This window comes from Serinus canaria, chromosome 2 (assembly GCF_022539315.1).
Source record: "Serinus canaria isolate serCan28SL12 chromosome 2, serCan2020, whole genome shotgun sequence".
In the NCBI taxonomy this organism is placed as follows: domain Eukaryota; kingdom Metazoa; phylum Chordata; class Aves; order Passeriformes; family Fringillidae; genus Serinus; species Serinus canaria.
In genome coordinates, this window is record NC_066315.1 from 19014592 (window position 1) to 19029454 (window position 14863).

The 14863-nt window shown below is 36.0% G+C and overlaps 1 protein-coding gene across 4 annotated transcripts in view; it reads left to right on the plus strand.

The window, feature by feature from the left end:
* NEBL (nebulette) overlaps nt 1–14863 on the plus strand; it is a 249483-nt gene that overhangs the window by 145209 nt on the left and 89411 nt on the right. Inside the window, exons 1-4 of one of the 4 annotated variants that reach the window (XM_050971278.1) lie at nt 11334–11355; nt 11905–12000; nt 12845–12889; nt 12985–13056. The exons of 1 other annotated variant lie outside the window; for it this stretch is intronic. In XM_050971278.1, coding sequence (XP_050827235.1) covers nt 13018–13056 — 39 coding nt within the window. In that variant the 5' untranslated portion in view covers nt 11334–11355; nt 11905–12000; nt 12845–12889; nt 12985–13017. Of the gene's footprint in view, nt 1–11333; nt 11356–11904; nt 12001–12816; nt 12890–12984; nt 13057–14863 lie in introns of those variants that run through there. 2 more of the 4 variants (XM_050971277.1, XM_050971276.1) reach the window with 2 other exon arrangements.

The window sequence follows — 14863 nt, forward strand, 5'->3', positions numbered from 1 at the left end:
CACTCAGAACAAAAGAACTTTACCAATGTCAATTCTCACTCCATTTTTCTCTTGATTCCAAACACAGTCCATCATTCTGAACAGATATTGCACTGGACTGCCTAGCAAAATGCAGGACAAAGTCTCTGGGGCTGATATGTTTTGAACAAAACCTTCTTATTTATTTAAAAGTAAAAAATACTTTGTTTTGTATTTGTTAAATGAAAGATCAGGACATTTAGGTGTCCTGAAATGAGGTGATGGGAAACTAAGAAACTGTGTGGAAAACCACAGAGATGTCTGATTAAAACCAGGACATTAGCTGGTCTTAGATTTTTCCAGTGGGTGACATAGAAGAGATTTCTGCATCTTTATGAATCGTAAATACTGGCAGACAATATTTGGCATAATTTGACTCAAACATGATACTTTCTCTTTCATAATGAGCAGATGTGTGAAAACCTTTTGTCATCTTCTGTTTAGATTTGAATCAAGAAAAATGCATATTTCAGTCTATAGTAGCTTATAGAGGAAAATTGTTCCATTCCAAATTATTTGTTCCCATGAATAGAGAATATATGAATATTTTTTTACATACCAATGAGTAAATTTGTTTTTTTGGCAGAGTACAATCTGCGACTCAAAGTGTAATAAACAAAACTATACTGTGGATAGCACATCTTGTAAAAGAAGGAAACCTGGATTTTAGATCTAGACTGAAATTTGCTTAATGATCGGATACTCTGTTTATACCAAATTGATTTTAAAGTTCTGCTAACTTTAGTCTGTTTTCCCAGCTCTTCCCAGCTCCAAGCAAACCCATTTTTAATTCTAGAATACCTATAATGATTGCCTTGGTAATCAATACATATAAGCTATTGAATCTGTGAGTGAGTTGTGTCAGGGCTTGCATGAAATGGACATGTTGATAAACAGATCTGTTTTTCTTACATAAGATTATTTTGTAATGAATTATTGAAAGTAGTAAACTTCAATTTAGCATAGTCTTTAAAAGAAGTCAGGTGGTGTTAGACTGAGTAAAAAATATGTGCTAAACTGTAATTTTAGCAATGTCTTTGCATTGTACAGGTAAATATCCATAATTTTGACTAAAATACAGATCTGGAAAAAGAGATGCCAATTATGCTGTTTTACATTGCTTGGGAATAGTTATCCAGTGAGTGCTGAGAGCCTATAATATTTTCTACTCTTTTCCCACATGAGAATTGTGTATGGCAGAGAATTTCTCATGTATTTGCTGTTAACCATAATTCTGGTTTGGTAGAACTGGACCCTTAGGGATTAGCTGTGTTGTCCTTATTGATGGAAAGATAATGACTAACTACACTGGAAGAAAATGATGGCTGTTGGTTTTTTATAGAACATGGAGCATGTTTATTTTTAAACACTCTCTTCTTTTGTGGCTAGAATACAAGGAATGACTAGTGAATAAAAGTATCATTAGTTTGACTCTCCAGCAGAATGAATTATAATTTAATGGACAGAAAATCCATGAGGAATGTCCATACCCCTACATTGTTTGAAAATCATTTTACAGCAGATGTAACAAGGGAAGTTCAATGCTTTTCCACTGAGAGCAAGTAGCAAAGACTGATAGACTTTTATGTAAGAGAAGTGATTAAGTTGGACAATGCACAAGTTCACTTAGATTTCTACACGTGAACGAAATCTGCCTGCTTGCCTAATTTGTATCTGTACATCTTTTAATTAAAAGATGATAAAGATAATGATTTTGCAGTTAAGATGCAGATAGAAGCAGGCCCTCAAAGGAAAATCTAATTCAAGTTTATGAAGTTAAATCTTAATATTTTGTTTGTCTCAAGATGAAACAGAGAATGTATCATTCAGGGTCATTATTCGTAGGTAAAGACTTAAAATACTGAAGTGTTTTCTATGATTGACTTATATATGTTTTCTTGTTTAACAATTTTTAAAAACTTCTAAGATGAAGGAATTCTGTCCTTGAAGCGACTCTAAGCTTCTTAAAAGTTGATTCCCAGAAATTGGAGTATCACTTCTCTAGACTTGGTCTGGACAAAATGGTAATTATTTATTCTCTGTTTTAAGATCTTTAACAATTTCATGTCTGACAATTTATAGGCCTTTTTGAAAGTGACTTAACAACAATAAAAAACTTTTAATTTCAAAAATAGAAACTTGTATTTAAAAAAAAAATCTATCAAAGTTCATGAGCATTTGGCATACACTTTTCAGATTTTAATCTCGTCATTAGACTTTAAATGCTGCTAGTCTGATATATCTTATCTCCATCTGCCTCGATATCGTGATGATATTACCAAATAATGTTGAGAAAAGCTGCAGGGTCTGGCTCACCAGACTTTTTACATCATTGTGAAAGTCCTGGTTTTGAACTGAAGGGCATTTTGCTGAAGCTGTACCCTGGTGTAGATGAGAACAGAGGGTTCATGGGCCAGAGAAGGGTTTCCTGTGGTTGTCACACTCTAGGGCTGTCTGTCTCAGCTCTGTCTGCTGCTCCAAAGGCTGTTGGTATGTTTAATGATGGTGAAACAATGAGATTAAACCCATTATTAGCTTTACAACCAACATGAGATTAGCATGACTTGTGCCCTGATACATGTTTTTTACATCAGCTTGATTTTTAGCTGTAGGAATTTCTGACACGTTAAAAAATCCCTGTGGGTAGCATTAGTCAAGTACTGTGCACTACTGGATGTTAATGTCCTAGGATTTAAAGATAAGCTTGCAGAAGCTGAGTCTGGCATATTTTGAATGTCTACATGGAACATATTATAGCAGCATCTTCCTCTAGCAAAGAGATGGTTTAAAATTGTGGAAAGTGAGTGAAATGTGTCGTTCCTTCTGGGGCTGTGGAATAGCGTCCGTGGATGTCAGATTAGGCACCCGCCGCCCCGGGGTTTGCAGGTTTGTATTACAGATTATCATTATTGCTTACCCTTTCCTGATGAGATTGGGAAATTTCTTTAGCTGTAGAGGAAAGCTGCCAAAATACATTTACCACAGACCTTAAGGCAAATATAATTCTTCCAGAGGCAGCCTCAGGCTTTGGAGGTTTTTGTGCTGAAAGCAGGCTTAGACTTCCCATGAGATCCTCAAAGAGATAAAAAGACTAAAAGCTCTTCAAAGCTAGGCCTTAGGCCCTGACATAATTTAATTCTCTGGCGATGGTTTTTGTATATAAAAAAATGAATAAATATTTACAAAAATTTAAATGGAAATCTACCCAACTAGACCTGAAAATAACTTTTTAATATCACCTATTATTTTAAATTCAACATTAAAAAGTCTTCATGTAACTTTAATTTAGACATCAGATGACCAGGAAAGGACGTGGTATTTTCTCTCTCTCTTTTTATATGCAAAATTTCAGCAAGGTTATCTTGCTTTTTTCTTGCAGAATATTTACTCCTGATAACTGAACAGACATTGAAATTAATTTGCATAACAAGTAACTATGCTCTAATTCTAACTCTATTCTGCACATTAACCCAATCACTTACTAATTGTGATTTAGTTTAAGGTCCTAAATTAAAGAAAGACTCTGTGTTCTGATCTCCTCCCACTTTTTCCTTTCTTATTTTTTAGGCTATGTTAGCACTAGATTTTTTTTAACAAATAGAAAGATGTTCTAGAAAAATCCCCCAATCTTCAGCACTGTGAGTAAAGTATTTTGAGTTAAGAGTTAGTTTACGCTGGAAATGACTTAACAGAAATGTCACTGAAAAAGAGCCAGGAAAAATCCTGTTGAGAAACTCCATGGTATCAGCATTAAAACTGTGGGGCTGGGAGTCAAGAAATCTTGATTGATTGCAAGCTTCCATTCTTACTGTGGAGATGCTGCTTTGCCTCATGACTCCCTGTACTCACCTTGTAAAACAGAATGCTGGAACCATCATATATCTTCAGGTGTATAGCAAGGAGCTCCAGTAGCTATTTATCCTCTTCACACTGTCCCACTCCAGTAGCTATTTATCCTCCTCTTCACAAAATTCCAGATGTTCAGAGGAGACTTGAGACAGTTCTCCAAATCAAGTCTGCTGCGCCTCTCAGACCTCTGTCCATGCCATGATTGTCAATTGGCCATGAATCAGCAGCATGATCAGGAGCAGGATTTTTGGTCAGGCTTACTTATCCATGGCTGTTCTTACTTAGGCCTGACTCCAGCCTAGTCTTCAAATGCCTGAGGGTAAGGAGAGAACTTGGCTTGCTCTGTGCCTGTATATTCAATCAAAAACTTTATCCCTCTATTTATAAAAGTCTTTAAATGTTATCCACAGGAAGCTGTATGAGTTAAAAATATTTATTGCTCTTTAATGTTATTAACAGCAACAAGCAATCATCCAAAGATGGAATTTCTGGATAATTTGTAGTGTACAAAACATTGCTATATAATTTCTTTTGCTTTTCTCCTCTCAGAGGTGCTTACTGTAGGGTTTCACATAGTGCAGTCATCAGCCTTCTTAAATCTGAAGAATTGTAGTTCAGTGTGCTTTTTTAAGTGGTAACTTAGATATACTGTGTTATGTGAAGTGCATCTTAGATGAGAATAATAGTTCCTATTATTTATTTATAGGAACTCTTTTTCCTGCAGTAAAATATGAGAACTGACATTTTAATAAGTATCATGAATGTTCTTAATAGATTAAGAGGTATGTTCACCTAGAAGTACCTGTGTTGAGATAACTCCCAAGTTTAGATTCCACTGTTGTCATTGGAATTGCTTGGTAACCAGGTCACAGGAGTGACTAAAAAGTAGTTGAGGCAAGAAATTTCAGTTTTATGTCCACTACTGGTTTGAAAAAAACAGTTCAGACAAGAAATAAGATAATGTTCTAATGTGAAAGCAAATTAAGTAACTGATTAAACATAATTGCTTTATGTAATTTTTTTTTTTTTTTTTTTTGTAAATGGGGGAGCAAAATTAAGCCAATTTAAAAATAAGACATTCTTCTGCTAAACCTAGCACTTTGGAAAGTGCTAGATCAGCTTTTATTTGATTCAAGCAAAAGAGATTTCCCCAGGGGTAAAAAATTTTTTAGCTGAAATTTTGCAGTTAAACTAGAGACCCTAAGTAAAGTAGAAGATAAGTTTGATGTAACTTGTTTGAAAGACTAAAAAAAAATCAGATAATATATAATTTTAATGTGGTTCAGATATTTAATTAAATCCTTTAAAATGATGATCTGCATTTCTTTGAATATAAAAATACATTACCAAATGCAAGCTGGCATTTCTAAATTAGGTACTTGCCACTTCATCAGTGATATAAGCAGAAAAGTATTCCTCAGGGAATGATGGAAGGTGTTTTTATCATCTTGTCACTGTTGTCATGGAAACTTGTGTGTATCATTGTTAAACAGACTGTACATAAGGATCTAACATTCTTGTAACTTAAAATTGCCAGCTATTGTATTTTTAGTGTATTTTCTCCAACATTGTAGTCAATGCTTAGGAACTTGTAAGTTGCTCTCCTCAATTACAGCCAGGAACACAATTACAGGATTAGGCTGAGACTCCATACTACAGGGTTCTCTGTTAAAAGGTTCTTTTCAACATAGGGTTATTAGCAGTTTTATTTCCTAATCCATTGTAGCCTACTATAAGCACTTAAAAATTAATATTCCCTCTATTCAAGCAGACTATTTTGACAGCAGTTTCTTTGGGAAGAATGAGCTATCCATTAGTCATTATAAACTCCGTCTTGAAAACTTTGGATCTTTTCTGCATGTGGATTTCATCTATTATATGCTTTGTTTTGGAGCTCAGTGCTAAATTCATGATACACCTCTTGTGTATCATTGTCTTAACCTATCATGCCTGGAACAGTAGGCTGAAAGAGAAGCTTGACTGGAAAATCCAGATTTAAATGCTCCTGGACACAAAGTATGTGTAACTTGTGTTCTTGTTAAAAGCTTATGATGGGCACAATTCACAAAGTAGGAAAAAAAAAGGGAATTTTTTTTTTCCCTTCCAAATGAGATTTAAGAATCAGTAATTCTAAGCACAATAAAAGTGTTGTATCTTTTGCATAAGTAAAGTTTGTTTTGGCTTTTAGTGTCTGGAGTTACTTCAAAATATAGCTTCTGCATCAATTGTTTATGACTTAAAATTACTTATCTTTTTTAAAAAAATGAAGTTACTTAAATACATTTTTCATCATTTAACAAGTGACTTTCATTAACTCAAAAGCATTCATTAAATTTCTTTTCTCATCCTAGCCTGTCTGGGGTCATCTTTTGGGGGGTTTTCTGAACACTCTTCTGAAATTTTGAGGCTGTTATTTTAAATAACTGTCAATGAAGAAGGTTGGTTTTGTACTGGAGTAAGCTGTCCCTAGCAATTTGATGCAAATTTAACTTATCTGAGAATCACAGTAACATGAAGTATTCAAGAATAGTGAAGTTGTAAAGGTTTTTTAAAGATGTTTGGTTAAATTTTGTTCAGAGAGTTACAGTATCAGGACTAGTAAAATGCAAGTACAGAAATATGAAGAAGTAAAAACTCACATACAAGTACCACTGTGGCTTTAGTTTCTAGAAAAATGCATTCATTAAGTGGGTTATGGGTTGAAAATTAAATGTATAGGAAATGTGGACTTTTCACTTCCTGCTCCAGGAGATTGTGTCAGTTCAGGCAGTTGAATTCAGTGTAATGCCACAAGAAAAATTCCTGGCAAGCAAACATGCCCAGTCTATGACTAAGAACCTGTATAAATGCATGTTTTCTATTATTTCAGATTACAGTAAACTGTATATGAATGTATAGTCATAGGAGGAGATATACTTAGCTTTTTAGGATTTATTGGGCAGAATGGAACTTGTTTATTACTGACTTCATACCTTTCACCTACAATTATTAATGATTTTAGCTGGAGGAGAAACATAGAAAAATTGTAGAAAAATAGAATTTCCAAATTTTATATATTCCTGTATCTTTCTTTCAAAGGATTTAATTTTGGATAAAATGGAAATTTTGTCTTTGGAGAACTTTGATCTTTTATCCAAACTTTTCTGCATTAAGAGAAAAGCTGTAACTCCCTCTTCTGCTGAACGTGATTTTGCTTTTATGCACACCTCACACAGTCAGCTGATGAGTTTGTTTTGTAGCCATCATCTGTAGAAGAGCCTTAGGAAATCTGAGCCACAAGTTGCAGAGCAGAGGGAAGAAAGCTGGGGTGTGTATTGCCCCTCTCTGGTTACAGGGCACCAGCTGTGGGTGTGTTCAGCACACAAGAGCTTTGGGGCTCTGCATTCTGTAGGTAAAGGGAAAAAATATCCTGACTATTCATTGCTGTACTGCACTGTAAGAGCTGGGAGTGCTGAAGAGCTCATCTGCTGTGCCTCAGAGCTGTTAGCTCTGCTGGACTGCCATGCCTAGGTGAACTCTTGAGTAAGGGGACAGGGGCTTTATGACAAGAAAGGGAAATGCCACAGCAGTCGGGTGGAGTGGATTAAACAGTGCAGTCACATGTGGCATCTCAGCTCCTGATCCATCAGCTTGCAAAAGGAGCTGTAGGAGGGATAGATTTTCAGGCTTCTGGTTAAACTGCAAATATTGAGGGAGTGGAAAGATCAGATTCCTTAATTGTTGAGGATTTAATTTCTTGACAAATTAGAAACTAGGAAAATATAGATAGAACTGTGTATCCCACCTAGAAAATACTGTTTTGAGGCTTAAAAAGTATTGTGTAAACATAGTAAGCAATTACAAATATTGGTATAAAAATGAAGTGGAGGTTTTGGGGCAATTTTAATGGCTTATTTTGGTTTATTTTAATATATTGTTCCTCATCCCTGTAAGGCTAAATCTATATGGAACAATCCTGTGCCCTGATAAATACTCTCTCTTCTGAATGAATTATTTTCTCAGGATAATGAGTTGTGTGGGAAAGAGTTTATTAACTGAGGTTGCATGGCTTCTGGTATCTAGATTAGATTGGGTATTATTATCAGAAACTAGTTGTCTACATACAGACATCTGAAATCCTATGATATCATAATCCCATTAGGCTAGACAATGTCTGAGAGTGTGAGTTTACAAAAAATGTCTCTTTCTGCATCTATTAGACATTGAAAATTCATTAGGTTTTCTGGGATTCAGAAATCAGAATTCTGACATCTCATTTGTATTTGTCCTTAAAAATATCATTGTCACTCTCTGCATTACCAAAACATTGAATAAAATAACTTTTATTGAATGAAAATCCTAGCTTAGAGCCGTGTTGTATTTGCAGATTCTGACATGCTGATGATGAGTGCAGTGATAGTGATCTGATAGACACAAACTCATGGCTAAGTTTTTTCTCTAAATAGAGTAATCTCTTGAAATACCAATTCACATTAACTAGAGAAATTCATGTTCAGGGAGGTTAAAACTGGCAGGCTGGGATTCCTTGCATTTTTCTGGTTTTGATTGTGGTGCTGATAGCCTTACTATGAACTTCCTTGTGCAGGGCTGCTAGGAACTTCCAGTCTGAGTATTTCTAGAAAAGAGAAGTGATTGAGACTCAGCACTTAAAAATGCCTTGTGTGCTTTTTGAAAAGGCATCACCATCTGTGTTGTGTTGAATTAATTGCAGTTATTTTGGTGATGTCAGTGTGTGTCCAGTAAGAACAGAAAATAACATTTTAATTTCAGGGATTTCTGTGGGTTGATTTTTAACTGACTGGAAACAGGATAGCTAAAGCACTATCTTTACCTCTGTTTTTTTCAGTCCAGAATTGAAGGGAGTATATACATAATATACATACATCTCAGTGTAGTGCTGTGCAGATTTTCAGCTGAGACACCTTGGTCCTTAGTTTGCAGCCTATGTTCAAGTACCCCAGAAGGAACTCTGCATTAAATAAGTTTGACTTTGTGAGGTTTTTGGTATCTTTACCAGGACAAACATAGGTTCTGCTGTTCTGTGAAGTGGTCGACTAGTCCTTTCAGCCCAGCAGTACATATAGATATTGAGTATATCAGAAGGCTTTTAGGGGTTATGCCCAAGAATTCCAGAGGTATTGTTTGTTCAGGGACACGGCTGAGAATCACTGCTAAGTTATGTGTATCAGGGCCAAAACAAGATGAAGTTTTTTTAACTTTCCAGGCTAACAATTCCCAAATATATTTCTTGAAAGACTGATAAAGGGACAGGGTGGGGCTCTGGCCAGATGTGGACTCAGCCTTGTGTGATCAAAGTGGGAAATCTGCCCAGCTGTGCACCTGAACTATTCACACTCTGGGCCAACTTGCACTCAGGGGGATTTGGGCTCATTTATGCCCCACGTTTCTTCCTCTTCTGCCTCCTCAGCAGATATGTGTTTACATCAAGTGCTTGAGTGATGTTCTGTGACAAGAAATAGTACACTGACACATGGAATTGTCATGTGCTGGGACACAAAAGTGCTGGGAGACCAAAATATCTCCTTTCATAGCATAAGCAAAGGTTGTGTATTGCAGGTACAGGGCTTCTGTAAACAGTATAGGCTAAATTTGAACTAAGATGTGAAATCTCCCTGCAGGTGTGTGGAAGTAGAAATGTGGAGCTACGCAGCATTTTCTTACAAAATTTGAGTTAGTTCATGTTGAGTGCTTCCCTGAAGAACCCATTTGTACACATTTTAAGGTATCTGCAAAGCAATAATAAATTCTAATTTTGCCATCCCCTGTGTGCATATAAGTACTGTGGATACACAGCTTAGCCCTCCATTACAGTGTTTTCTTAAAATTCTGTGCAATTGGATTTTGCTTAATCTGTGATGTTTCATGCCGGAACAAAAGATTATGGATCATTACATTATATATAGTGGAAAATTATTCAGAAGTGTCAGTTTGAAGGTTTTGGTAAAATTGCAGATTTTGTAGGTGAAAAGTAATCTTTACTACAACATAGTTCATAATTGTTTTGGGGATGTAAAAGCTTGGCATTTTAACTAGGTCTTTATTCAGATTAGATTTAGGATGTTTATAGTAATTTTAGAAATATTGGAAATGTACATGCACATTTGCAATGCCAAACATTCCTGCTGATTCTAGATTATTTATTGCTTCCCATAGAAGTAGCTAAAGCTTCTTTCCCATGCCTGGTCACTTCACAAGGCTGGGTTGGACAGGGCCCTGAGCAGTCTGATGTAGTGGGTGGCACCTTTGCCCATGGCAGGGGGGTTGGAACTGGATTATCTTTAAAGTCCCTTCCCTCCCAAGCCTTTCTATAATTCTTCATGACTTGCAGGCTGCTAATTGAATCACAGTGCACTTCTAAACCATGCAACTCTTAAGTGGTCCTAACAAATTCTTCCCTGAATTATATCTGGATGTATTAAGTTTGCAGGCTTGCTTTATTGCTCAGCAGATGTTTTCTGATGGTATTCAGCGTTTTGAGGAGAGGGAAAAAAAGTGGGACAAGTTTCTGTGTCATATAGTATCTTGCTGCATTGGTTATGTGAAAAGTTGAATTTTAAAGAACTTGTGTATGGTTAGTTGTGATTTTTTTCCCTTACTCCCTTTGTGCATAGTATTATGGTTTTCTTTAATATAATTTGATGAGTTATAGCAGCTTTCTAATGCTTGTATTATGGAAGTTACTTGGGGCACAGGGTATTTGAATGCTTGGTTCTGCCTGACCCTGATCATGCAAAAATGAGAGAAAATGAATGGTATCAAAGCTGTTACAGATGATAGGATAAAACAGAATGGAATGGAATAGTTCTGTTGCAAGGGACTTGCAGTGACTGTGTAGTCCAACTGCCTGATCACTTCACAGCTAACCAAAAGCGATCTTGCAGATTTTGATTATGCAGAAGCTATTGCAGGAAAACCAGAATTAATATATAAGTTTTGGTCTGTCCAGCCACTGAAAACCCACCAGATATAATGTTAAAAGCATGTTAAAAAGCCAAACACTTCCCTTTTGCCCCAAAACACTAACAGCTTTGTTGTTATTTTGACCATATTTGTTTCCAGTGCAAAAAATAGCAAAAGATTTCCCTATGTTCAACAAGCTTTGCAGCTACTAATAATTTTTGATATGCTCTTAAATATTTTTCAATGTGTCCACCAAAAACAATGTTAATAATTGTAGGAAGGAAAAGGAGTTAACTGCATTGAAAGCATATAGTATTGGCAATACTATCACAAAAATCCCAAAGTGCAGCTTTAGTGCTGCATTTCTGTCTGACACTTTTGTAGGTACTCTGTCTCCTTACCATGTGGTCTTTAAAATCATGCATGAGTCTGTTGTTCAGGAATATATTTGCTGTAGCCATAATCTTCAAAACCGACCTATTACTGTGAATACTCATAAGACCAAACCATTGGTTTCCACCAGGATTAAGCATCCTGGACTCCAAGAGCAGTTGGCATATATGACAGGTAATTCTCACCTATGCAAACTAGACTTCTGGGTTTTAATTGGAAATTTAGCAATGCTGAAAGTTCAAACCTGAAATTTAGGAACTTATATTTGAGAGTGGAATGGAAAGTCTTGAAGCTTTCTGTACTATTATGTATGAAGACTTCTGTCTCTTGGTTTAAGCTGAAAGCAGTTCCTGCCTTTGTTCTTAATACTTAATTTTTCAAATTTTTAGACCTTAACTATATCAAATGCTGTATTTTTTCTCATCTTTTAACTGTTTCTTTTTCTAAGGAAATGTGTGTTTTTAAATAAAAACAAAACTCTGGACACTGTGTGTGGGCACACGTACTTAAAATTCTTTAAAGAGTTGCTTTTAAGAGCACACATTCCTTGTGTCTTTGCCTGATTGCAGAGCTACATAGTGGTGAATGACTTTGCTAGATGAACTTCAAAATCGTGACCTCTACAAAATGAGAAATATACAAGCTTCCGTTTAAAAAGAAAAATGATACTAAAATGCTGGATTCTCCTACTGGTCTTGTAATACCTTCTTGCTTGTTTTACAGAAGTAAACACTGACACTGCTGCCATGAACATCAGGATATCTTTCAGTTTCGTTGCGGCTGGAGTCATACTGAAAAAGTGGCTTCATACTGAAAAAGGTCGGTTTTTAGACTACAGACTATGACAGTTTGTGAAGGAACATACATGTTTGTGTGAATATGGCTACATTACAGCTGTATAATATATTCATATATATGACAATATATATATTATAATATATTTTTATAATATATTCATATATATTACAGCTGTATACTTGCAATACAGACTTGTCTGTATCTATGTATGCACAGGTTTAACCTGCAGCTGACATGATTATGGGAAGTATTTAAGGCTTCTGTAAGCTTTGTGGAAAAGAAGTAATTCTGAAAAAAATATACTAGCAGTTACATCTACTTGAAGATGAGAATAGTGTGCTTTTTTAAACAAGAACCCTTATTATTGGACAGTAAAATGAAGTTTTGTCATCGCTGATTTTAGAGTCACTGATGCCTTGAACCTTACAATTGGGCAGTTTTCCCATAAAGTTGGTCAATGCTCCCCCTTTTAATCCTGTTAATTTTACTAAATTACTTATGTTACAAATTAACTGCATCACAGTGTTTTAATTGTGTTTGTAGTAATTTTAAAAATAGTTGCTGGGGATAGGTCATTTAATTATATTTTATCAGTAAGAAAGCATTAGCTCTGCTGTGAGTGATAGCCAGCAAGGCCATCTGCAATGCCTTTCAGTTCACTCACTCTGAATTGTTCAGATAAAGACTGTCAAGTGCTGCCTAAATAAGGAAGGAGCCGTGGTAGGGTTAAGTGCAGTGGAGGACACAAATGGAGCATTGATTCCAGGCGTGCTGGAGGGTCTGAGCTGTTTCCTGCAGCACTGAACCTTTTAAGAGTTTTCATTGTTTCCCACAAAGTATTAAAATGCGAGTGTCTGCCATTCAGGATCTCAGGGAGGATGAAAATGAGGATTGGGAGGAAGAAGAAAAGGTGAGTTAAACCCCAGTAGTTTTACAAAGTACTTATTTCCTTCTATTTTTCCTCTTTAGGACAATAAACCTGTAATGATTGCCTTTCTCTTTCAGAGCTTCCTCAAGCCTGTTATTGAGGACAGAAATATGGAACTGGCCCGAAAATGCAGTGAATTAATAAGTGATGTAAGTGATGGTGACTATTTGCACTCTCATATTTGCATTTCTTCTTTCAAATGCATTTATATTTATGATACATATTTTCTCAAATATATACAGTGTAACATATGCCCATCCAAGGCTCAAATAATAAAAGCCCACAAAATAATAGAAAAGCACAGAGTATTCTGGTACTGTAAATTACTGGCCACAAAAGAAGGAGCTTTTCAGGGCACTTGGATGGTACAAAGCCCAGGCCCTAGAAAGGAGTGTTTCAAAATGTGGGTCTCAGGCAGAGGGTGTCTGCCAGGAGAACACCTTGGCTGCTTTCATCAGGAAAATGTGGTATTTTTTCTGGTTGTAGTCTAATCTTATGCAGTTTAATTGGTTTGAACAAAACTGGGTTCCAGTATACATAGCTGTAAGGAGAAAAGTTAAAAGATAAATGAATAATGTTATCTTTTGTTTGTTCTGATAGATGTCCAAAACTGCTCGGCATATTGTTATTGACTATGTTTATAGGACAAATCCACCGAAATGATAGAATACCTTTTAAAAATATTTAGCTCGCTAATTCTTGATTTAGTTACTATAGATTTTTAAAACTGTGGATCAGTTATATAAACATTATATAAACATCATAAATCAGGTCCCAGACATTTTAAATTGGAGTAGGTCTGATTGCTTCTGTGTAACAGGATCAGATTTGCCTTCATGGAGATTTATTTTTGTTTCTCTCTGGGACGCTGTGTTGAAAAAAGTAACTTTGTCCCTTCATGGGTGTAAAGAATGATATTTCTCCTGTGAGAAAGCTGTGGCAGGAGAGGAGACCTTTCTGAGGAGAAAGCGACTTGCTTCAACAAATGTTCCAAAGAAATCAAAAAAACGGTGTCTGGCTCGTGTTATAATCCAATATTTAGGTTGGGTTGTTGATTTAGTGGGAATAGAACGCACAAAGTGTATGTTTCAGGTATGAAGTTTTAGGGGTTGTGTACCAGAAAAGAACAGTTAACTCAGAAGACCAGTATCTTCTGAGTGATACTGGTGTGATTTGACAAGGTCAACGTTTCCTCTTTCCTCTTGTCCTATTCAGTTTTCACAGAAAGAGTGCTGAAAATTGGATAGATCCTTAAGAGAAACTGCCAAGATGAGCCCTGTGTAAACTCAACCTACTTTAGGAAGCAGTAGAGATTAATAATATTTTTACTGATAGATATATACATGCTTTCTTTGGGAAAAAAGGGCATAAGGTGCGTTAAGTGCCTGTCAGCTCTTGTAAAGGCAAAAATGAAAATGGACCTGAAGCACTTATATACCCAACATACATTTGCATCCCTGCAGCTTCTTTCTAAACATGGTCACTGTTCTTAAAGGAAAAAACTCCTTGGAAAATGCTGAATAAATCTTTGTCTAACTGAAAAGGAATTATTACTCTGCTGTGTACCCATTAGGAGTAATGTTGGCTGTGGCTCTCAATTAATGGATAAATGGAGTGGCTGTATTTTCTTGGATTTTCTGCAGGGACTTGAGAGCTAAGGTGAATAGCTAAGTCAAGCCAGGCTTCTTCTGCTTGTAATGGTTCAGGGTTGTGGGCTTTTGCTGAAAACTTGGGATGCATTTAGCCTGCAAGTGTGTTAGATTTTCCTTGAGATATGTCAGGCATAATGGCAAAGTGTTATTAATGCTTTCAAAGCAAGAACAATATATAATGGTCCAGACCAGTCTAATTTCAAAAAAGAGGCTCTTTGTGTAAAAATAACATCCAGCTTTGAGGCTTTATTCAGCCTCTGATGAAGTCAGTAGGTTTTTCTTCACTGGCTTGAATGGAATATGC